The following is a 24,701-nucleotide window of genomic DNA, read 5'->3' on the forward strand; positions in this document are numbered from 1 at the left end:
GCCGCCAGCCCAGCGCCACGAGGCAAGATGGACACCAGCCCAGCGCCACAGCACAAAGTGGTCGCCAGCCCCGCATCACAATGCAAGACGGCTGCCAGCCCAGTGCCACTGCCCAAGATGGCCGCTGAGACATTTTTAGATTATTTTTCCATGCTGAACAAGATCCTAGAGATTCCCAGGAGTGTTCACGTCATGTCTGCTGATCCAGAGACTGTTCACGTCACGTCTGCTGAGCCAGCGCCACAGTAGAAGATGGCCGCCAGCCCATTGCCACTGCACAAGGTGGCTGCCAACCCAGAGCCACTGCCCAAGATGGCCACCGGTCCAGAGTCATGGCACAAGATGGCTGCTTGTCCAGCGCCTCTGCACAGAATGACAGCCACAGTTGACCCTCCAGAGTAATGTCAGGCTACTGTTGACCCTCCAGAGTCGAGTCAGGTTCCCGTGGACCCTCCAGAGTCGAGTCAGGTGCTCGTGGACCGTCTTGAGGCAGGGTCCGTCATCGCTGACCTTCCAGAGTCAGGGCTAGTCACCGTTGACCTTCCAGAGTCAGGGCTAGTCACCGTTGACCTTCTAGTGTCAGGGCTAGTCACTGTTGACCTTCCAGAGTCAGGGCTAGTCACCATTGACCTTCCAGAGTCAGGGCTAGTCACCGTTGACCTTCCAGAGTCAGGGCTAGTCACTGTTGACCCTCCAGAGTCAGGGCTAGTCACCGTTGACCCTCTGGAGTCAAGTCAAGTCCCTGGTGAAATTCACGGGCAAAGTCCAGTCACCAGTATTCTTCATGAGCAAGGTCAAGTCACCGACTATCTTCATGGGCAAAGGCAAGCCACCATTGATCTTCATGAACAAATTCAAGTCACCATTGATCTTCATGTGCAAAGGCAAGTCACCATTGATCTTCATGAACAAATTCAAGTCACCAATGATCTTCAAGGGCAAAGTCCAGTCACCAGTATTATTCATGAATAAGGTCAAGTCACCATCGATCTCCATGGGCAAGGTCAAGTCACCAGTGTTCTTCATGGGCAAAGACAAGTCACCATTGATTTTCATGAACAAATGCAAGTCACCAATGATCTTCATGAACAAATGCAAGTCACCAATGATCTTCATGAACAAATGCAAGTCACCAATGATCTTCATGAACAAATGCAAGTCACCCATGTTCTTAATGAGCAGAGTCAGGCCACCAATGATTGTCATGAGCTGAGTCAAGTCAGCATTGATCTTCTGGAATCCAGTCTAAACACCATGGGATTACCAGAGTCTCTCCACGTCTCTGTGGAACTACCAGAACCTCCCCACGTCTCTGCTGAACTACCGGAGTCTCTCCACACCACTGCTGAACTACCAGAGCCACTCCGACTATTAGAGCCTCTCCTCGGCTCGGCTGATCTACCAGAGTCTTTCCTCGCCTCTGCGGAACTTCCAGAGCCTTGTCACTTCTCAGTCCAACTCTCTGAGCGCCCGACTGATCCTGTCGTGGCCACAGAGGCTACCCTTAACTTGTTCATGTTCTCTGTTTCAGACTTGCCCAACCAGACTTGCTCTCATGTCAGTCCGATCCAACTATGGTGGTCTTCTGCGCCGCCCTGGTGGGCTTCAGTCCCGACCACACGGTTGTGGTGGTCTTCTGCTCCGCCCTGGGGGGCTTCCGTCCTGACCACACGATTGTGGTGGTCTTCTGCTCTGCCCTGGGGGGGCTCACGTCCCGACCACACGGTTGTGGTGGTCTTCTGCTCTGCCCTGGGGGGCTTCCGTCCCGACCACACGGTTGTGATGGTCTTCTGCTCCGTCCTGGGGGGCTCCGGTCGCAACCACATGGACGTGATGGTCTTCTGCTCTGCCCTGGAATCCTGCCCAATTGGCACTGTCCTGGGTCCCTGAACGCCCTGACCCACCCTGATCTCCTGTTGTGTTCTTGTTGTTTTTTTTTGTTTGTTTTTTTTGGTTGTTTGTTCACTTCCTGTCCCTGTTCCCCTCTATGAGCCTTGCCCCCGTCCATCCCCCTCATCCTCCGCCGGTCCACCTCCCATTCCCCGTTAGCGTTTGTCATTTCCCTGTGTATTTATACCCTGTCTATCTTAATATGTGTCACGGAGTCCTTGTGTAGTATTCACAACCATTCTAGTCTTGTTCCTGCCGCGTGTTTTCTTGTCTGTTTATGATTGTTTGGATTGCTACTTTGGTTTTGACCCTGCCTGGACTGATTACGATTTGTACGATATCTCTCGCTGTGTTTTCCTGTGTCCTGATCGTGACACAGAGTTTTTTATTTTTATTTTTTTTTATTTTTAAGAAATCAATCAAGAATACGATTTTGGGCAAAGCATGTTGCCATCAAGACAGACTAGCTGTAACATGATGGTTTGGTGTGATAGTAACACAAGCAGCAGCTGAATTATAAATTCCTCCTTTAAACCAGAGTTACCCAAATGCTTCAGGAGGATAAGAACAATCCCCACTTCCTAACTGTACTAACAAACATTTTCAATGTTTTTTTTTTATAAAAATTAAATGTACATTTTAATAATTTTAATTCGTTTTATGAATTTATTTATTTTTATTGTATGTTTGGATGGGATGTCCTCTCGTGGCCAATTGAGGATAAACACTGACAATTTATAAGGCCATTGAAGAGCAATGTTTTTAATTCTTAAACTCTATGTTGTATTATATTATATTATATTATATTATATTATATTATATTATATTATATTATATTATATTATATTATAATCTTTATGTGTGCTGCACTTACATTCTAAAGTGCATTTGTGATATACTTGGTGAACAAAATGAGTTATTGCGCTCGGTAGATGTATAGTGAGTCAACACCACCATGGTGCTGAAAGCTTCCTGGGATTCAGTCGGCTCCCACTCTTCACATGGTAACTGACGTGCAGGGTTTGAAAACTGATGCTTTATACTGAGAAAAAAAGAATAAAAATCCATTACTGTTTCTCGTCAAGAGTTACCGCGGTAAACCACAATGACTGTGCTGAAGAAGGAATACTAAAAGGTTTCTGGCTGGATTGCCAGCAGTTATACACCCAGTATAAAGCTTAATAGGACATGTGAGATTTTCTGCTCTAGTTTTCAAGCAGAACACGACCAATGTGAATCTTTAACACAATATGAGCGCGAATCCCTCTTTAGGGTATTTATCTCATGTCACCACAAGGGAGTGTTGGAAGTAAATGTTGCGTAGGCTATAAATATAAATATATGGGTTAGATACATTAGAGGCGTGTATGTGCGCGTCCAGTAGTTGCTGAATCTGTGTCCCCTCCCCTCCCATCCGAACTCGAGCGCAATGAATGCGCAGGAGAGAGAGAGAGAGAGAGAGAGAGAGAATGAGAGAATGAGAGAGTGATGATGGCGGAGGAAGATCGGCGCTGAGCGGATCTTTATATAATTGCGTCCACTGCATTTATTGTAATTATAAAACATAATCGGCCTGCTCGCTAGATCCAACCATGGGTAACGAGGCGAGCCTGGAGGGCGGTGAAGGCGCCACTATGGTGGGGATGTCGGTTTCAGCACCACGGAGCTCTGGACAGCTCCTGAAGCCCGTCAATGGCGCAGCGGCCGGCGCTGGAGCAGCCCTCGAACCCTCGAACGCGGGGATGAGCAGGTAACGCTAAGGGTCGCTTTTCTGCCAGATTATTTTACAGCATAAGATGAACGCCCATCGTGTCTGCGTGTGTGCATGTGTTTTCCTCCTCGAATAAGATCTACGATTTGACAGCGAGAAGCCGTGTGATTGATTGTGAGCTGAACAGAGGATGCTCATTGCTTGGTGATGCTGGGATGCTTGTTTCTAGGCTACGATCTCTGCTCACGAACACAAGTCTGTTCCCTGCGGTTGGGAATTAAAGACGGGGTTTCTGATGTGCTGAGGTCGTCAGATCAGAGAGATCGCACACACCTGAGCCTCAAGATGACAAACTGAGAAGACAAGAGGATGCTGAGAGAGAGAGAGAGAGAGAGAGAGAGAGAGAGAGAGAATTGTAAATGATCGTGTGAATGAATAGTGCTCACGTGCGTTTGAATATTTTCTCCCCCAAGAACTACAAACACAGCGTAATATTTGATGTTGGTTGTTCGTAAAATCATCAGTCGTCGCTCCCTTTGAGATTTGCCATGTGTGCTATAGAAATCTGAATATATAGTGAAGAATTAAACAGTTATCTATCCTCACTTAGGCTACACCTGAATGATTTAAAACACACGATTTCATTTCTTAAGATTATTTCTGAAGTATTTCTGAATGAGTTGTGACTCATGCACAGATACCACAGACAGCGAGTATTGCTTCCTTTCTGCAAATGGCTGTATGGTATGTGATAGAGGGTAAGAGTCGTTACAACTGTAAGTGCTTTTACATGAAGAATTGATGGCACTGCACTACAGGCACAGCAGCTCATTCATCCGTTCATCAGCAGCTCGACGGAGGAGTGACTCATATTTACATCTGCTCTCTGTTGTCAGATGCTAAGAATAGGATGGGAAATTACTGTGACACAGCATCACTCACTACCACGGAACATCAGTGTTTTTATTCCGTCGTCGATGGCGTGGAGAAGTGTTGATTTTCCTTCGCACTCGAGCGATCCCTTCACACGCACGCGCGCGCATGCTTCATTCATTCCGCTCGCTCCCGTTTTTATGGTGATGGACCTTGAAACCAGTTTAAAGGCTTTCATTTATGCGAAATTATAATGTAATCTTTTTTATAAACTATATTTGTATTGTATTTAAATTATGACAGTTGTATTCCTGTAATCAGCAATTAAAAAATCAGTCCATTAGGCATTTTAATTCAATTTTAATTACGTTATTATAAGCCATTTATTTATAATGTAATACAATTGCTTTTAACATTTGATAAATGCTGTCACTGAATATGGTATTGTCAAGGATTATTAGAATGGCACATATGAAGTTTCATGTTAATACACCAGTGAGTTGCAGAGACTTGCTGTTGTCTTTCCATCAAATTAAATGTTAGATCTGTTATAGCCAAAATGGTCTGATGATGATCCAAGCCAAATTTGGTGGAGATCCAGTGAACCCTTTAGAATGTACACTGTTTGTGTCAAGTTCACCGTCATACCCATAGTGCACTGCTTGAAGAGACAGACATTTTGTAGTGCGGTCTGAAACCTAGCGAACACTACCGAGTGCACTCATTCAGACCCATAACTCACCACAATGCTGAGTGTTAACCAGTGTACACTAGAGAATGCCAAGAATTCGCTCACTCTTTCTCATTTAATATTTTAAGTGGACAAATTGTGGGGTGACGGGAACTGACAATGAAATGGCAAAGGGCCCTGGAGATAATGGATTATGAGATACTGACAAACCATTTTCTTAAGCAAATACGACTGAGATGTGTTATGCTAGTGCTATTCAACTTCATTTAATTAAATATTTAATCTGTCAAACAGGCAATTTTTTTTCCTGAATAAATGGGAAGAAATTCCGATTTAATTAACTGAGTATCCTAAGTGCAGTATGTTAGCTACTGCCAGATTCATCTGAATGTCACGCAGTAATACTGTAATGCATATGTGTGTGATCCTTTCAGTGCAACTTATAAAATCTAAAGCTGTATATGAGCCTCTGTTTAAAAGACTTTTACTTTACATGATACATCTGTGTAAAGATACCTTACCTTTCGAGTGTGAAATGCAAGCAGTTGTCATGGAAACACACACTGTGGGCTGCCTGTGCTAGCGAGTGACAGCGTCCTGCATCTGAGGCGTTTACTGGATAAATACTGCATCAGAGTGTCTTCACACTAAGTGCAAAGAGCCCACCTTGATGGCAGAGGCTAATTACTGTACACTAACTCCATTGCCCAGTATTATGGAGAGTAAAGACGCCCGAATTAGATTTTGGCGTGACAAACATATCTTTGAATCTGCCTTTTCCGGGTTCCCATTCTTCTCCCTATTGCCACTGCATGCAAGTGTTGTGTGTGTGTGTATTATAGTGAAGGAAATTGAAAATAAAGAGTCTAACAATTATTTTATAGATGTGTAACTAAAATCTCATTGATCAGATGGACTGGTATATCGACTGTGACATGTGAAGCTCATTTAGTCACAAAACCATAGCTCCCTTTCTGCTCCTTTGAGAATCTGGTGCGTTTTCTGTAATTAATATTGAATGCTATAATAGCTTCTGCTATATTGTATGCTATTCTAAATTACAAATATTTTAAGACTGTTGAGCAGTTTGCTTTATTGTGATTTTATAGTTTTTACACTCTGTTATAGAGTGTAGCACAGCTGAACTAAATTCATGTCACAGGAAACAGCATAGTCCCCGTTGTATTATAACCACATAAAATATAAATATCATTTGATGGGTAGTATATAAAGGCATCCCTGATTGGTCAATGACATGCTGAGGCTGCCAAAAAATATTCAAGGGCTGTCCAGAATGTATCCATGTTTTATGAAAACTCAAGATGAGAGATACGATACGATGGAAACAGCTCACTCTGTGGACAACTCTTGATTGGCAGCTTCTTCACGACAATGCGCCCATGCTTCACGTCTTGTGCAAAGTTTATAAGTGGCTTATTGCTTTTCCCAAAACCAAATTCACCTTTGAAAGGGAAGGGATTTCAGACCGTCAGTAAGATTCAGAAAAATAGAATGAAGCAGCCGATGGCGATTCCAACCAAGGATTTTTCAGTATGTTTTGAACAGTGGAAGGTCCCAAGGTGCAAGGTGCCATTGTCCTGTGTACAAAATTTTTTTTTTTCTTCTCTGTCTCTGATTTTCATATTACATGGTTGGATACCTTCCGGACTCATTTTGTCTTTCGTGGTGAATGCCTTCAGCAGTCATGCATGATAAACAGGCATGATTCTCATGAACGAGCTTGACAAGCAGCACAAGTGCACATACCGTGTACAGCCGTGATCTCCAATCCTCAGGCCCACAGCTCTACCTCAGACACACTCCGTTCAGTTAACAGAGCTTTCTCCTAATGAACTGATGATCTAAACAAGACTCACCAGGACCAGGAGCGAAACGCCCTCAATACTTTGTTTGATGTATAAGCTTACTGTACTATGATTGCTGGATAAAATGATCTGTTATTCTATCAAATAATAAGGCTGGAAGGCTTTATATCGTGTATGGCGTGTAATATTCATAACCACTGATAGCAGAACATCATTGTGTCCCGAAACCCCCTCAGCATCATTCACATGCAATCAAACATGACATGCCAAGATTTGGGTCTTGGTCGGAGCAGGTCTTCTAAAAGAGAAACTTGGAGCTGTGTTATAACCCAAAGTAAGGGTTTAGCACATAGACAGCAGACTCCATTTTATGCGAGTAACACTGTACACCAGCGTTAGAGTTGCTGGTTGAGAAACTACAGACGATTGTGTTCTCCAGATACTGGAGACTGTAGTCTCATTAAGTGCATGTGTACAGAGGTGGCAGCTCAAGCTGTGTGAGAGGAAAGCCAAGCGTAATAAGCAGCTGGTGTTTGGGCAAGACTAAAGGCTGGACCCAGCAGACATTCACATTTAGTCATTTCACAGACGCTTTTATCCAAAACAACTCACAAATCAGGAGCAACACAAGCGATTTAACAGTACACAGTTTCAAGTTATGACAGTAGGCTACAGTAGAAGACAAGCTAGAGAAGAAGTAAACTGCTCTTTCATGAATATTTCCATCTAAAGTACTCTACAACTGAAGGCACCGCTTCCTAAAGCTCTGCTGCATTTTATTATTCATTTAACTGAATGGTATTTTTTCCCTTAGTAAGATACACTAACATGAGATATAATTTGAAAGCATTACAACTACATTATATAACATTTTACAATAAGACTGCAATAATTATGCAAAATTAAATAAGCAAAAACGCAAAATTGTTTGTGTCTGCAATCCCAATGGCTCCAACAATAACTGGTTACAGAATTTGCCTTATTTTATTAGCTAACACTGCATTTTATTTACCTCGTAAGTCATATTTCAGAGCTGGGTGTTTTCCACCGATAAGGCCAATATTTCATCTCCATAAATAGAGGTTGTATATTACTGTGAGCCACTGAGTTTAGAAAAACAAACAATATTACTACTTCTGTTGATGCACTGAGCAGCCATGTTGGATTCGGAATTCATGGTACAGTTCATCTGAGTTTCCTGAAGTTCCTATTGGGAACTTGTAATTTCTGACTTCTGAATAGAAATGGAGCGCAGCATTAGATCCTCCCCTGAATGAGCTGTACATGGCCTGCTATGTTTATATACTCACTTGAACAACTAATGGAAACAAAACAATGTCTCATTTAAATGGTCAACAATCAAAACAATCAAAACGTTCTGTTGTTGTGTGTAAGAATTAATATAAGAATGTTCATTTACTCCAGGGAGTTATATTTGAAGGGAATATGGTGGGGGGAAAAATAGGCAAATACTTATGTTATGATAACCATTTTACATCAGATGGCTTTGTAAAAAGGGGTCAATACTAGGCAGGATTTACTTTAAAGTTATACTTAATACAAATCAATATCAACTGTCCATAAGCCAGCTTCATATCCAGAAGATATATTGCACTTTACACTTTCTGCATGTCTGCAGTTCAGTCTGTGAATGTGCTTATCAGTACAGTGCATGGCTAATGTTGCTAAATTACCATGGTCTCTAATTGGGGACAAACCAGAGCTATATCATCATTTTAATGCTTGGAAGTTTTAAGATTTTGTGTATGTTTCAAATGATCTGAACTAGAGAATAACAAAGTTATTCAAAGGCTTGAGCGCTATGTGTCCTTCCCACCCATATGGCAATATATATATTAATTAATTCATTAATTAACATTATTTATTTTTTGTGCCCAAACTATATTTGAAATATATGCTAAATATAAGTTGCATTGGAACCTTAATTAAATACAATACATTGTATTGGCCTGAAATATATAGAAGACAATATATATATATATATATATATATATATATATATATATATATATATATATATATATATATTATATATATATATTATATATATATATTTTAATGCTTTTAAAAATAAATATTTATATATTTAAAATATATTTTAGAAAATAAAATTTGCCAAAATTATTATAAAAGTATATATTTATGTAAATATATTTTGAAACATATTTTAGCAAATATATTTATTGGCCTTTATATATACATATATAAAGATTTATAAATATATTTAAAAAAATGCACTGTAAAAAATATACAGAAAATAAACACCCCCCTCCCAGTCATTATAAATTGTATGTAAAAATATATATTTATGTTTTACATAATTTTTTTTTTTACATTTACAGTATCAATAAAATAACAATACCTGTAAAATGTACAATTTGGCTGTTATTTTATGTATTATATCATCATGTATGCATTACAGTAATCTAATTTATTATACAGAACAATACTGTATTATTTATAGAGTATGTTTTCTGTTTTCTTAAATTGCATAGAACAAATGTACAATTACAAAAATAATGGTGTTAGTAATTTATGAAATCACCATCAGATGGTGTAAATGGCACCATGACTGACACTGTTAAAGCAATGGCTGTGTCTGAAACCACAAACTCAGTGAGTAGCTACTTAAAGGAATATTCCTCCCCAAAATGAAAATTTTGTCATTAATCACTCACCATGTTGTTTCAAAGCCGTAAAAGCTTTGTTCCTCTTCGGAGCACAATTTATATTTAAATCTAAGATATTTTGGATTAAAACCGTACCGTACCATTTGGTTCAACCGTAACATTACGAAGCCATGAGAATACTTCTTGTACGCAAATAAAACAAAAATAACAACTTTATTAAACAATTTGTCTCCACTGTGTCTCTCCGCATCACTGCAGCACCATTTTGGAGAATATGAGCTGAATGCAGGCAGCATACGTGTGAGCGTCTGCTAAATGCATAAATGAAAATCTAATATTATATATATATATATATATATATATATATATATAGATATATATATATATATATATATATATATATATATATATTGATTCTAGGAAAAAAAGCTGTGGGGGTGCTATTGTCTATCTTGGGGGTCCTGAAGCTCAACCCATGCTGCGGATTATTACCATCTTCAGCATTACAGACATTGACGCACAAACAGGGAAATGTTTTATGTATTTATAGTATAAAGAATGAATAAACCAACTTTAATATAAATAAACAATAATAAAAAAATGTATTTACATCACTCGACAGAAAGGTTTTTACAGGTTTTAACAAAAAGTAGATTAATAACATAGAAATAATAAACATATTTCCAGTATGTGCATCAGGCTTGCACATCATTGTCAACCTGCTCATCAGAATCTTCAGTAATCCTCAGCAAACTTGGACAGTTGCTTGAACCGGCTCAGTCGGTTCAGATGCTAGCCAATTTCTATCATGCAGCAGCAGAAAACTAATATGATTGACTGTTGTCACTATGACGTTCGCGTCAGCACCAAGCTTCAGAAACGCTCTTCATCAAGCGTCGACACCCTATGTGAATGTACAAACCCGATTGGGACACTGTACAAATTGTGAGTAAAAAAGGAATGGAATAATTTACAAATCTCATACATTTATATTTTATTCACAATAGAATATAGATAACATATCAAATGTTGTAAGTGAGACATTTTGAAATGTCATGCCAAATATTGGCTCATTTTGGATTTCATGAGAGCTACACATTCCAAAAAAGTTGGGACAGGTAGCAATAAGAGGCCGGAAAAGTTAAATGTACAAATAAAGAACAGCTGGAGGACCGATTTGCAACTTATTAGGTCAATTGGCAACATAATTGTGTATAAAAAGAGCCTCTCAGAGTGGCAGTGTCTCCCAGAAGTCAAGATTGGCAGAGGATCACCAATTCCCCCAATGCTACGGCAAAGAATAGTGGAGCAATATCAGAAAGTAGCTTCTTAGAGAAAAAATCACAAAGAGTTTGAAGTTATCATCATCATCTACAGTGCATAATATCATCCAAAGATTCGGAGAATCTGGAACAATCTCTGTGTGTAAGGGTCGAGGCTGGAAAACCATACTGGATGCCCATGATCTTCAGCTCTTAGACGCACTGCATCACATACAGGAATGATACAGTAATGGAAATCACAACATGGGCTCAGGAATACTTCCAGAAAACATTGTCGGGGAATAATACACAGTGCCATTCGCTGTAAAAAAAGAAGCCATATCTAAACATGACCCAGTAGCGCAGGCGTTTTCTCTGGGCCAAGGCTAGTTCTAGAACAACATATGCTCCCATCCAGAAGTTGTCTCTTTCAGTGAAGAACTTGCATTTTCCAACATGACAATGCCAGACCACATACTGCATCAATTACAACATCATGGCTGTGTAGGAGGAAGATCCTGGTATTGAGATGGCCAGCCATATTTGTATTACACAAAAATGGAACAACATTCCTATTCAACATTCCTACTCCTAAACTTGAGCAACTTGTCTCCTCAGTCCCCAGACGTTTGCAGACTGTTATAAAAAGAAGAGGGGATGCCACACAGTGGTAAACATGGCCCTGTCCCAACTTTTTTGAGATGTGTTGATGCCATGATATTTAAAATCAACTTATTCTTCCCTTAAAATGATAGATGAATTCTGTTTTTATTAACAATTTGTACCATGTCCCAAATTTTTTGGAATCGGGTTTGTATTGTTACTCATGAAGATATACAAAGGTCACTCCTATATTTCGCCATGTTGAACATCATGACATGACTCACTGTTTTTTAAAGCGTTATATGCTGTATGTGTGTCGTTTTCTTTATGTTTTCTGATTAAAAGCCATCATAAAGCCATTTTAAAGTGGGTAAGCAAATAATAATAATAACCATCTGCAGGGAACCCCAGACCAATACAATTAGTGCACCTCCTCTATTTTAAAACCCACGAACCGCCACTGAAGCAAAGGGAAGTGGAGTTATCACAAACTCAGTGATGGATATCTTTTTTATTGATGCTAATAATGCTCAAATAAAATATAAAGTTTTGTGTCCAACAAGCTATTGTGTCAGGTAAAGACCATAGAATACTTAGTATGTGTGAACTGTATACACATGTGATTTTTGGGCTACCTTTTGGTTTGTAACTTCACCAATCATTAGTAAACCATAGTAGATGACATTGTTATTTAGAGCTGGTATTCCTGCAAACAAGCCCAAACACAACATAACAATGTTTACATCTTGACATAAACCTACAAGAACAAGACTGGGAAATGGGAACCAGGAATCTAAGAAGCGCTTGGTAAGGTAGCTAGTCTAAAAAATACTGAACATGTGAAGCCAAGGGGGAGCAGAGAACCAGGATGACACAGACGAAGCAGGAAGCCCACCAGGGTGGAGCAGATGGAACTGGAGCCCTCCAGGGCAGAGCGGAGAACCAGGGTGAAGCAGATGGAACTGGAGCCCTCCAGGGCAGAGCGGAGAACCAGGGTGAAGCAGATGGAACTGGAGCCCTCCAGGGTGGAGCAGAAGACCACCAAAGCAGGACAGAAGGCCTCCATCGTGGAGCAGACAGAGCAGGATCCCACCACAGAAAAGGAACAAAGGACCACCAGGCGAGAGCAGAAGACCAGCACGAAGGAGCACAGTGATCAGTAACCCACAGCAAGGACTGGGGCCTGGGTAAAACTGAAACACAGGAGACAGACGGTCTCAAGGACCGGGCTTATTAACAGTCTCTTTGGGCATGACTGACACTGCTAAATGTTCACTGTTGGTCTCCTTGAGAGTGACTGGACAGACAGACAGTTCAAAGTTGGAAGCACTGGCAAAAACTGAGTGGGCTGACAGATCACAATGGGATGCACTGGATGACACTAGATGGGTAAGACAGACAGATGGTTGAAAATCAGACACTTTAGTAGAAACCAGAAAAGCAGACAATTCAGAACAGGATGTACTGGCAGAGATAGGGTGAACAGACTGTTCAAAACCAAGAGTATTGACCGGAAATGAACTGACAAATAACTCATGGACTCATACGGGACAGACAGATAGTACAATAACATAATTGTCAATAAGATTAGAACAGACATTTGATTCAATCTCAGGCTCATCGAGTGAAATGAAACTGGCAACTAAAGCAGATTCCTGGGTTGATTCTGGATAGACTGATAGTTCATAGGCAGCCACTGGACTGATAGACATTTCACTGAGTGAAACTAAACGAGCAGACAATTCACAGCAAAACTCCTTCCTTAATACAGGACAAACAGACAGTTCAAAATCAAACTCACTGACTGAACCTGAATAGACAGAGGGTTAACTAATGGTCTCAATGACAGGGTTAACAGGGCAGACACAAAATTATTTTTAGGTTTCCATGGCAATGACAAATATGGATGAAAGTTCCTGAACGGCCCTTGTAGCCACAGCAGGACAGTCAGGAAGTTCACAGGCAACGTCCATGGGGGTAATAGACAAGGCTGAGAGTTTAGAGGCAGCATCCTCAGCTGGATCAGGGCAGGACAATAGTTTGTAAATGTTCTCCACAGCTGTGACAGAACAGGCAGGAAACCTAGAGATGGCCTCCATAGCCGTTACAGGACAGGACAAGAGTTCACAGGTCAATACCACTGACACCTCTGAAGGTTCTGCCGCAAATCCTTCCACCTCTTGAGGTTCTACAGCAGTACCATCCGTGAAAAGTGGGAGAGTTCAGAAACGATTCCTTCGCCCGCTACATAACCAGCTAAAAGTTAATTGCTGGGCACCACCACCACGCAAGGAGCTGAAGTGAACCCCGCCGCTTCAGGAGGTTCTGCAGCATGCGCCGCCACCTCTGGGGAAACTGCAGCGGGAAACACAGCAATGCTCGCCACTACCTCAGGAGGTTCTGCAGCATCAGCCATCACGTCTTTAGACAACATAGTGGACGCTGCCACCTCAGGAGGTTCTGTGGTGATGTATGCATCCCAAACACACCAAAAAGCGATCCCTATCATGGGAAGAACCTCAGACAGGGGAATCAGTTCAAGAACAGGATGGCTATAGTGAGTGGGTTTAGGGATAACAGCTACATGTGCAGACACAAGCGGTGCATCCTTCCCACTGGACACCAGACTGGGATACCGAAGGACTGACCTTGAATATCTAGGTGCAACAGACAGGATGAGACAAGACTCTGTATGATCGGCTGTGATGTGACAAGGCTCTGGCAAATGAGCTGTGATGTGATAAAACTTGTTGCCTTGATTCATGAAGATCAATCGTAACTTGACTGGCTTCAGTAAGATTGACCGTGACTCGACTGAACTCAGGAAGATCAGCTGCGACTTGACCTTACTTGTGGAGGTCAGCGGTGACTTGACTTGACTTTAGAAGAAATTTAACATCGATATGCCATTGAAAAAAAGCCACTCACATTCCAGATGAATTGCATTAAACTTTAGAAAAGAAAATTAAAGAGAAGAAAAATAATACATTTGTTTTTTTCAACAATTCAACAATTTACACCAATACAGGACTGAGTAATCTCTAAAAGGGACTAGAAATAACACCTTGAAAATTGTCATGCATTAAATGCTTCATCAGCCCATTCAGAAGGGTAACCTCTTTCTAAAAATGTCTTGCCTTCAGCTGTGTGAGGGTAATTATTGATTGTTCGATAAAATTTGCCTAAAAACACACACAAACACATATACTTTTAACATGCTTGTTGTCTTAAACTGCTGATGTTAAAAGTACGCTTCCCCCTTTACAATCTCATTTTGCTTAAAGCAGCTTAAGCAACATGCTTGTTGCTTATTGTTCATCTTGAGGTAACTCTCCACCCTTAATGTGATTATTAGCATGTTAGACACCTTAATTGGATGCTTAATTGGATCCACATTAACATGCTGTCGAATAAGACTTGCTGCTGTTAGAGGTGTATGCTTCCCCCTTTTATGACCATAGTTGCTAAGCAGCTCAAGCAACACGCTTGCTGCATGTCCTCGCTTGCTACATTTCCTGTCCAAAAAAAATTCCTAATGTGACTGCATCAACAATACTTTTACAAGAGATCTGCTATCCCCACTGGAAGAAGCAAGATTTCAAAAAGGGTTAAAGCATCCACATAACAATTGGCCATTTTACCCTTTATTCATATCTGAAGGTCTTCACGAAGCTAAGCTAAGTTTCTTATTTCATTCTCATTGTCTAATGCTATTATGGCAATTATGCTATTGTCAAATATTTCTCATGGTTTAAGGCTAGTTGTCAGTAACATGTTTGTTTCCTAGGTACACTGTTACTCAAGGCTTATTGGTTGTATTTTGACACACCGATAACATTAACTTTACCCAGTTAAACTTACCACAGCCGAGGCTTGTTTTTTTTAAATCTATTGTTTAAGGCTATCTGATATGCTACAGGCTTGCTGCTTAAGGTATTTTCCAACACGTGTTAAGGCATATCTAATGTTTATTATCTATCTAATGTTTGTGTTTGTGTTAAACCTGCTTGTTGTTTTAAGTTGGTACTGCAAGTGCTGGTACCCGGTTACACTTTCAACAGAAAGAAGCTAATGTTTAAGCTGTTGTTTAAGGCCACATGGTTGTTCTTGAAATATGCTTTTTACTAATGGCTCATCTAGTATTGGAAATGCTATTTCTTTAAGCTTCTCTGAATACTGCAACATGCTGTGATTAAGCAAGCAGCATGCTTGTTGCAAAACTATCGAGAATATTGGTAAGGCTTTTTTTATTCATTTTTTGTCTACACTCATGTGGGTTGTCACATGCAGCTTTTAGCCCAAGAAGAATCTGCGATCCCTTATCCATTCATTGCTCGCTTATATGACTGGAGTATGCTGTGTTTGCTGCAAACTAGGCTGGCAATTTTAGTGGATTTTCTTCATCTTTTCAGGTATTGCATGAAAGGGGCTTGCTGCTCTTCTTAGCTGCTTATAGAGGAAAGCACCTCTTCGCTTCCTTCTTCTGTAAGGGGCTTCTGCCCCAGTCTCTGTTATTCCAGAAGTATATGCTTCTTTCAGAATGCATAATTTGTGGTTCGGGCGGTTTTGGCCTATAGTGTATTGGGGGGTTCGGGCCTAATGTTGTATTGGGGGATCAGATTGCTGCTCTCCCTGATCATCCATGACAGGCTGCATGGATGGGCAGAGAGTTTTTGACCTGAACAGAACGATACCTCCAAACCAAACTTTATGCTACTGATAATGGTCCTGACAGAAATTAAGCATTAGTGTTCATTCTGGCAGGTCACGAGTCAAGCTTGCATCAGCTTATTCTCAGCTGATCACATCTACATATAGGAATACGACACCTATCGTGGCATTCCTATATAAGCTCTAGTCAGTATTATTCAGGAGCAAATTACCCTCATCCATCCCCAACTCCTCCTTTTGCACAGTCAGGATTTGGCTTTCTGATGTTCCTTGCTGAATCAGCCTCCTTTTTCTTGAATAATATATACACAAATATCATCAAGTACATTAATATGTACTTGATATTCCCTACACAGTGTTCATTGCTCCCTACTCCCTGAGCAGGGGAAATCTGTTGAAGTAAACTTCACTTCGGAACATTTATTCACAGGTTTGCGGTGTGACATCATACCTCTATAAATAAATACAATTTAAATCTAATACATTTACTCATGCATTTGGAAAATGGGCAGACTGGTTAGAGATGATATAAAGGCAACAGTAACTCACAAATCCACTGTTACAATACCATCTCTGAATGCACAAAACGTCAAACCCTAAACCAGATGGTCTACAGCAGCAGAAGACCACACTAGGTGCCGCTCCTGTCATTAAGAATGGGAAACGGAGGCTACAATTCGCACAGGCTCACCAAAACTGGACAATAGAAGATCGTGGAAAACATTGCCTGGTCTGATGAGTCTCGATTTCTGCTGCGACATTCAGATGGTAGGGTCAGAATTTTGTGTAAAGAACATGAAAGCATGGATTCATCCTGCCCTGTCTCCATGGTTTTTCTTGTCACACTTTGGGTCTTAGTACCGACTGAGCATTGTTTAAACGCCTTCCTGAGTATTGTTGCTGACCATGTCCATCCCTTTATGACCACATCTTCTGATGGCTACTTACAGCAGGATAATACACTGCGTCACAAAGCTCAAATAATCTCAGACTGGTTTCCTGAACATGACAATGAGTTCACTTTACTCAGATGGCCTCCACAGTGATCCTGGGGGAGGTTTTGTTCTCTCTTTTCAGTCTGTCATGATCATCATCTGGAGTGCCCATGAACTCCTATAGAGGGCACTCCACTCAGGACTCTTTTAACTCAGAGGGAGTGTCAGTCGCATTAAAAAAAGTTCACAGTTTAAGTCACAGTTTAATTTGTGGATTAATGCTTATTGGAGATGCAAACCGTTTCAATTGATTTAGTTCGATTTGGTGAACTGGTTCAAGAAGAACCGGTTAAATTGAATGATTAGTTTGCGAACCGGATATCAATACACTTGAACGTGCTCACAAAAGACCCAGAAGAGAAGACAATGCTGAATAAAGTCGTAGTTTTTGCTATTTTTGGACCAAAATGTATTTTCGATGCTTCAAAATATTCTAACTGACCCTCTGATGTCACATGGACTACTTTGATGATGTTTTTCTTACCTTTCTGGACATGGACAGTATACCGTACACACAGCTTCAATGGAGGGACTGAGAGCTCTCGGACTAAATCTAAAATATCTTAAACTGTGTTCTGAAGATGAACAGAGGTCTCACGGGTTTGGAACAGCATGAGGGTTAGTCATTAATTACATAATTTTCATTTTTGGGTGAACTATCCCTTTAACTGCATGCCACTACTCTAGGATTCTTCTGTGCTCTCTGCTTGGCTTCTCCTCTGCCTGGATTCCCAATTCCCACAGCAGCCCCTCCTGATTCCTCTCCTCACCTCCATGGACTGCACCAGCAGTGGCTTTCTATTACTGTCTAGCTGCCTCATCCCTGTTATCTCGGCTGGTGTTGCTCTGATTTATATGCGGTTCAGGACATTGCTCATCTCTCTTCTATATATATAACCCTAGGTTTAGGAGTCAAACTCTCTAACCACTAGGTGGCCTAGTGGTTAGAGAGTTTGACTCCTAACCCTAGGGTTGTGGGTTTGAGTCTCGGAACGGCAATACCATGACTTAAGGCACCAATCCCCAAATGCTCCTTGGGCACCGTAACATAAATGGCTGCTCACTGCTCCGGGTGTGTGTTCACAGTGTGTGTGTGTGTGTGTGTGCACTTCGGATGGGTTAAATGCCGAGCATGAATTCGGAGTATTGGTCACCACACTTGGCTGTTTGTCACGTATATTAGTTAGATATATAGTTATTTAGATGGGTAGTTCCGTGTCAATTAAACCCTTGCTCAAAATCCCTTGCCCAAAATTTTTATTTAATATATGTCTATATATAAATTATTTCTTTTTCTTTTTCTTTTTTTTTTGAAGAAACATGAACACATCTAGTGATGAATGCCAAATTATTAAATGTCATGGATGAAGTTTTGTAGAGGGAAATCAAAATGGCAATTTTCACCTGAGATTCAGAGCCAAATTACAGGGGGTTAAAAATGACTTCAGAAAGATGGCAGAATCATGATGTTTGTTTTTACACAGAGATTGGTAGGTCTGTTAGTAAAATCTGTTTACTTTAGCAATCTTTGTTGCATTATGTGCTAATGGTGACCATTAAAAAAAGGTAGGTTAAAGGGATCTTAAATAGGTTCAAACAAAATAAGGCATTAATATGTGCTTAATAAATACTAATAAACAGACAGCATGCTAGTAATATGCATGCTAAAATGCCTTTTTCCTGAAATTTGGTATTGCAGTTCTGTGAATATTGTTGGTACCTCTATGATACACTTGATGATAAACTGCTTGAGGTGTACTTTATTTTTATGCTGGAGAGGATATAAGAGTCTGCTAAATGATTTAATGTAAGTGAAGCTAATGTATACAGTATTGATAGCTGAAATTAGCATTTTAATGCCATGCCCCACACTTGAAATTATTCTTAAATGACTGACATGTGAAGAGCAGGCTGGTTAAAAAGATGACAATTCTCTCCTGCTCTTTTTGCTTTATTTAGGATGGCTAGAGGGGGAGGCCTACCATCAAGCCCAGAATTAGGCTACGGAACTGGTAGTGATCGAGGGCCAAGTGGTGACTTTGGTATTCAACCAAGTGGAAACCCTTACAAAAAGCTAGTTAATGATGGACCTAGACATTCCCAGACTGGTTCTACACATCAATCTCAAATTCATGCTTCATCAGGGGGCATGGGACCCACCCAAAGCCCTGGACAACATGCCTCCAGACGCAACCTCCAGGTGGACTTCAGCAGCAGCAGTGTGCGAACAGGCCTCTCACCATCAGTGTCTCCTGACAGAGCCAGTGCACCAACTTCACCATACTCAGTACCCCAGATTGCGCCCATGCCTAGCAGTAAGCTCTGTCCAGTTTGCAATACTACAGAGCTGACAAATGTTGATGGGTCATCAAACTTTAACAAGTGTACGCAGTGCCACACAACAGCGTGCAAGCAGTGTGGTTTCAACCCCAACCCACACCTTGCAGGGGTAAGAATTTGGAATAAATGGGATTCCTACTTCATACTTTTTTTGTATTCTAATTGTTTAATTTGTGAATATTCAATTCTATCAAGTGTGTTTTCTGTGGCGTCCTTCTTTGTTCCATTTTTCCTTCAGTGTTGCAGGTATGAAAAGGCAGTGGAGCCAAGTGTTGTTTCCTCAAGGTTTAGTGAAAGCTTTGGTTAAAAACACAACAACAACAATCAAATACATTTCTTCAGAAATCACTATTGCCTTTTAGAGATGAAGGCTATTCCATGTACTACTGTCTTGTAAAAATAAATTAAATTGAATCTAACCAAGAAAGAAAGAAAAATGGACAGTCCAGATGTTCAACAAGAGGATGAATTCATCAGATTCCAGTAGCAATGTCTTTTATGTGAACAATTAAACTGATCGTTTTTAATGTAATGGTTGATAAATAACAATCAATTATGTATTTATGATTTTGACCGATCCAGATAATAGGCATTAACAACTAATTCAGTGACCGGAGTTGCAGTGCATGTGTTGTATAACCTATTTTTACACTTCCACAATAATATACAGTATACTGTAAAATAACAACACAATGAGAAGTCCTTGTAGATCAGTACTTTTACTTTTGACATTTTAATAAATACAATCTGCAAAAGGAATTAAATATTAGATGGCAAATTATATAGATGGATACATCTAAGTTTGAGGCGTTGAATGGTTTAATCAACATAAGTCCGTGAGAAGTGCACATCAAGCCAATAGCTCTGGGAGATGCCCAAATATCCTACTAAATTCACTGCTATAATCCAAAAGGTCTGCACAGTGAGAAGATTTTCACATGCATTCACTGTAATTTAGAAATTTAATGTGTCCTTGGTCAAATAAAGTATCTTTGTATTCATTTATCAAATACAAAAAAATAATTAATGAATAAAAGTGATTCCAAGCATTTAAATTGAGTGTACACCTGTTGCAGTAATGCACTAACACGTGTTTCTTCAACAGGTGAAGGAGTGGCTCTGTTTAAACTGCCAGATGCAGCGGGCTTTGGGAATGGATATGACTACACCACGTTCCAAGAGTCAGCAACAGATACATTCTCCTTCTCATCAACCTAAGGCTGACCCCATACCCAAGATTCAACCCTCAGCTCAGCCCACACCGCAGCTACAAACCAAAATGCAGACACAGATGACAGTTCAGCCTCAGACTCAAACTCAAGCTTTCCCTGGGATCCAGAAACAGATGGGTCCTACTGGACCTAACCAGACTGCACTTCACACCGGTCTCCAGACAAAAAAAGAACAAGGTTCCCAGTCAGGGTCCAAGGATACCCAGAGGTGGCGAGGGGAGGTATTGGGACCAAAAAGTCCAGAAAGGGTAGCCCAAACAGGACGGATTCCTCACCCAGGGGCAGTGCCTTTACCTGGCTTAGCAAAGGCACAATCACAGTCTGATCTGGGGCACAGCAGTCCAGTACGGTTTGGAGGTCAACCTGATAAGGCCCGAAGTCTTGGAAACTCCCCGGCTCATCACCCACTATCCCATGAGGCACCTCAAGATGGTTTAACTAAGCTATTTGGTTTTGGGGCATCTCTTCTAAATCAGGCAAGCACCCTTATTTCTGTTGATCCTCTTCCTGGATCCTCATCGCACCCCTCACCTGCCCGTAACCAGAGTGCCCAAGGGACAAAGGTGATCTTTAGTGATGCTAATGCTGGAGCTAGTGCTAAAACTACAGCAGGACCTCCTGGCACTGCCAAAACAGGCCCAGACGGAGTTACATTCCCCAAAGGCCCTGGAGCCCCTCTCCAAAAACAGCCTCTACAGCAGCAGTCACCAGTGCACCATCAAAAACAGCAGTTACCGACACACCATCAGACAACACCACAGAAGCAGACACCACAGCAGCAGCCTCCACCTCAGCCAGTTACCAGTCAGAAACCAGATGTTACATGCCCATTATGCAAAACTACGTTCAATGTTGGAACAACAGAACCACCAAACTACAGGTCTTGCACCCAGTGTCATACAGAGGTGTGCAATCTTTGTGGTTTCAATCCCACACCACATCTGCTGGAGGTAAGGAGCTGCACAGATCTTACTCACATACTGTATGTAATAGACTGGCGCTATTCCTTATGTTTGTTTCTTCTCTCTGATTCCCACCTTTTTCTCTCTTAAGTCTCACTTAAATCCTTTTTTTTTTGTTTATTTATTTTTAATTTTGATGAGGACAAAACATTTTGAATTTTATTCTTATTTCTTTTTTTTGTTTGTTTTGTTTTGATTGCCAACCAAATTCAGAAAAAATATCATACATACATTCCATTCCACTCATATACATATATTTAAAATAAAAAATGGGCAGAAAGCATCTTTTCGTTTTCTGCTGACAGTTATGTGTATGGTGGGAATCATAACTGATGTGCGTAGAGTAACTGTGCTCACAAAGAGAGGCCCAGATATCAGTGTTGTGTCTCATGCATGGCTGTTATTCTCTAATTTTGAATCAGTTTCCAAATCGCTGCAACTTTGACCGTTTACATATAATGAATGTGCCATGTTCTTGTGTTATGTGAGAGAGCCCAGCTATAATCAATAAATATAGTTTGTATAGATGACCTACAGCATCACGTGTCGATATAAGCAAGCACAATTATGTGAAAGTCAGCTCTAACAGTATACTGAAGTGTGTGTAGTGCTGGATTAAGGCATAGGTGACAGCTATGACGACCACTGACACCCTTCACAAGGAGTGTAAGTCACAAAAATGCATTGCCAATAAGCTGGTTGTTCACAGAGTGCTGTATCCAAGCATGTTAACACAAGGCTGAGTGGAACGAAAAAGTATGGAAGAAAAAGATGCACAACCAACTGAGAGAACCGCAGTCTTATGAGGATTGTCAAGCAAACTGTTTTCAATAATTTTGGCACCTGCCCACACTGCCAAAAGCACCAAGAGTTGGTTAAATGACCATGGTGTTGGTGTGCTTGACTGGCCAGTAAACTCACCAGACCTGAACCCCAGAGAGAATCTATGGGCTATTGTCAAGAGGAAGATGAGAAACATGAGACCAAACAATGCAGATGAGCTGAAGAACACGGTCAAAGAAACCTGTGCTTCAGACCACCTCAGCAGTCCCACAAACTGATTAACATACTTTCCAGAAGGCCAACAATTCACTAAATGTTTATTTATTTATTTTTTAATTGGTTTTATGAAGTATTCTAATTTGTTGAGATTGGTGGGTTTTTGTACAATGTGAGCCAAAATAATCACAATTAAAAGAACCAAAGACTTAAACTACTTAAATCTGTGTGCATTGACTTTAATACACGAGTTTCACAATTTGAGTTGAATTACTGAAATAACATTACAAAGCACCCGTATATACATTTGTTTGTGTGTGTGTGTGTGCATATATATAAAATCTAACATCTTTTTAAATGACAATAGATTCTGACTATATATATATACTAGCCATCTAGACGTTCTGGAGAATCCAGTCCATCCGACGGCCATCTGCCTGGCTGGTTCATCATCAAAGAAAGTGTCAGATTAAGTGACATTGACGGCCAACAGACTGGGTGCTAATGCGATCCATTTTTACTGATAAGAAATCAAAACTGATGCGAAGGAGATGGGCTCGTGATGGCAAGCAAAAGACATGAAGATAAGGCAGTTGTTAAGGGTGGGGGGGTGTAGACATAGTCTCAGGAAAATATTTGCAGGAGTCTCATTTTTCATGAATCTTCTTCAGATTTGAAATAGAAACTCATGAGACATGTGGCTTTCAACCCATGCTCCAGGACTGATTTAATGTATTTTTATATAAAATAAAAAGAAATTCTGTGTGGTAAAAATTTAAGACACTTCAGTGTCTATAACTTTTAATATTGTTGAGGATTATCAAATCTGGTTGATAAAGCGTAAAGCCCAAAGAGTCTTCTTTCCAAAGACACCAAAATTATGTGTGTAACAAACATAAGTAAATTTTAAGTTAGGTAGGGCACTTTCATCTGTGAATCCCATAATGGGGGTGCTGGCTAACAGGTTAACCCTTGTGTGCTTCTCATTTGCGAGTCACACTCATGGTCTTCGTGGTCAAAAGTAACCGGACACCTGACACCTTTTTTTTTTCTTCATTAAAATCAATCATGCATATTTTTGTTCAATAATATATATATTTTAGAGAGTTTTATGGTCATAATATTTAGGCAATATTTATCAGAGTTTACTCCTTCTGGGCCTGATCTGATTTTAACCTCTTATTTAAGTTTTCTGACTCATTTTGGCTATATGTTAATTTGAGTGTGTATAATGGTGTGTGTGTGTAAGTGAATGTGCTTGTTTTGCGCTCTTGATGTTTTAGTTTAAACCCTTTCTTGCTGTTGACTTTTTTTACTTTATTGTAGCTAAATTATTGATTATATTTTACATAGATGCTGTGTTACGGGCACACCAGTTCATAGGGGTGTGTGTGTTCAAGTGTGCATATGTCCATGCGTGTGTTGATTGTGCACTCTAGATGTTGTAGAGTTTCACCTCTTAATTGCTTTGCAATTCTTTTCTGTATTTTGGAGTATTTGTAGACTGTACACATAATTTTCTGTATTTTCTTTCTTTTTTTAATTTCCTATGGTCATTCATTTTTGACTATTTACATTTTAATTTATTTATTTAGCTGGCGCTTTACAATTGCTATATATGTCAGAGGTCGCACGCCTCTGGAGCAACTAGGGTTTAAATGTGTTGCTCAGGGACACATTGGTGTCTCACAGTGGATTCAAACCCGGGTCTCCCACAGCAAAGGCATGTGTCTTATCCACTGCGCCAACACCACCCATGTGTTCAAATACCAAGTGCCAATAAAGTCACCATGTTTTGTACCATTCCAATGAGGCTAAGATTTTTAAATATTCAAAATATAAAATACTTTGATGACCGAAGACCACACAAGAGTTAACTAAACACTAACAAAAACTAGACTAACAAACATACATACACTCATGCATACATAAAAAAGGGGAGCAAAGTGGATGAAAGAAATCATTAGAAGAACAGGGAAAAAAGTCATGGAAGAG

The 24,701-nt window shown here is 40.3% G+C and overlaps 1 protein-coding gene across 2 annotated transcripts in view; it reads left to right on the forward strand.

The window, feature by feature from the left end:
- The first annotated feature begins 3,367 nt into the window (after positions 1-3,367).
- Positions 3,368-24,701, forward strand: part of LOC113107796 (protein bassoon) — a 51,360-nt gene continuing 30,026 nt past the window's right edge. For both annotated transcript variants that reach the window (XM_026270517.1, XM_026270518.1), the window contains exons 1-3: positions 3,368-3,640; positions 19,133-19,622; positions 20,619-21,695. In XM_026270517.1, coding sequence (XP_026126302.1) covers positions 3,483-3,640; positions 19,133-19,622; positions 20,619-21,695 — 1,725 coding nt within the window. In that variant the 5' untranslated portion in view covers positions 3,368-3,482. The remainder of the gene's footprint in view (positions 3,641-19,132; positions 19,623-20,618; positions 21,696-24,701) is intronic.

The sequence above is a fragment of the Carassius auratus genome, chromosome 8 (assembly GCF_003368295.1).
Source record: "Carassius auratus strain Wakin chromosome 8, ASM336829v1, whole genome shotgun sequence".
Classification (NCBI taxonomy): Eukaryota; Metazoa; Chordata; class Actinopteri; order Cypriniformes; family Cyprinidae; genus Carassius; species Carassius auratus.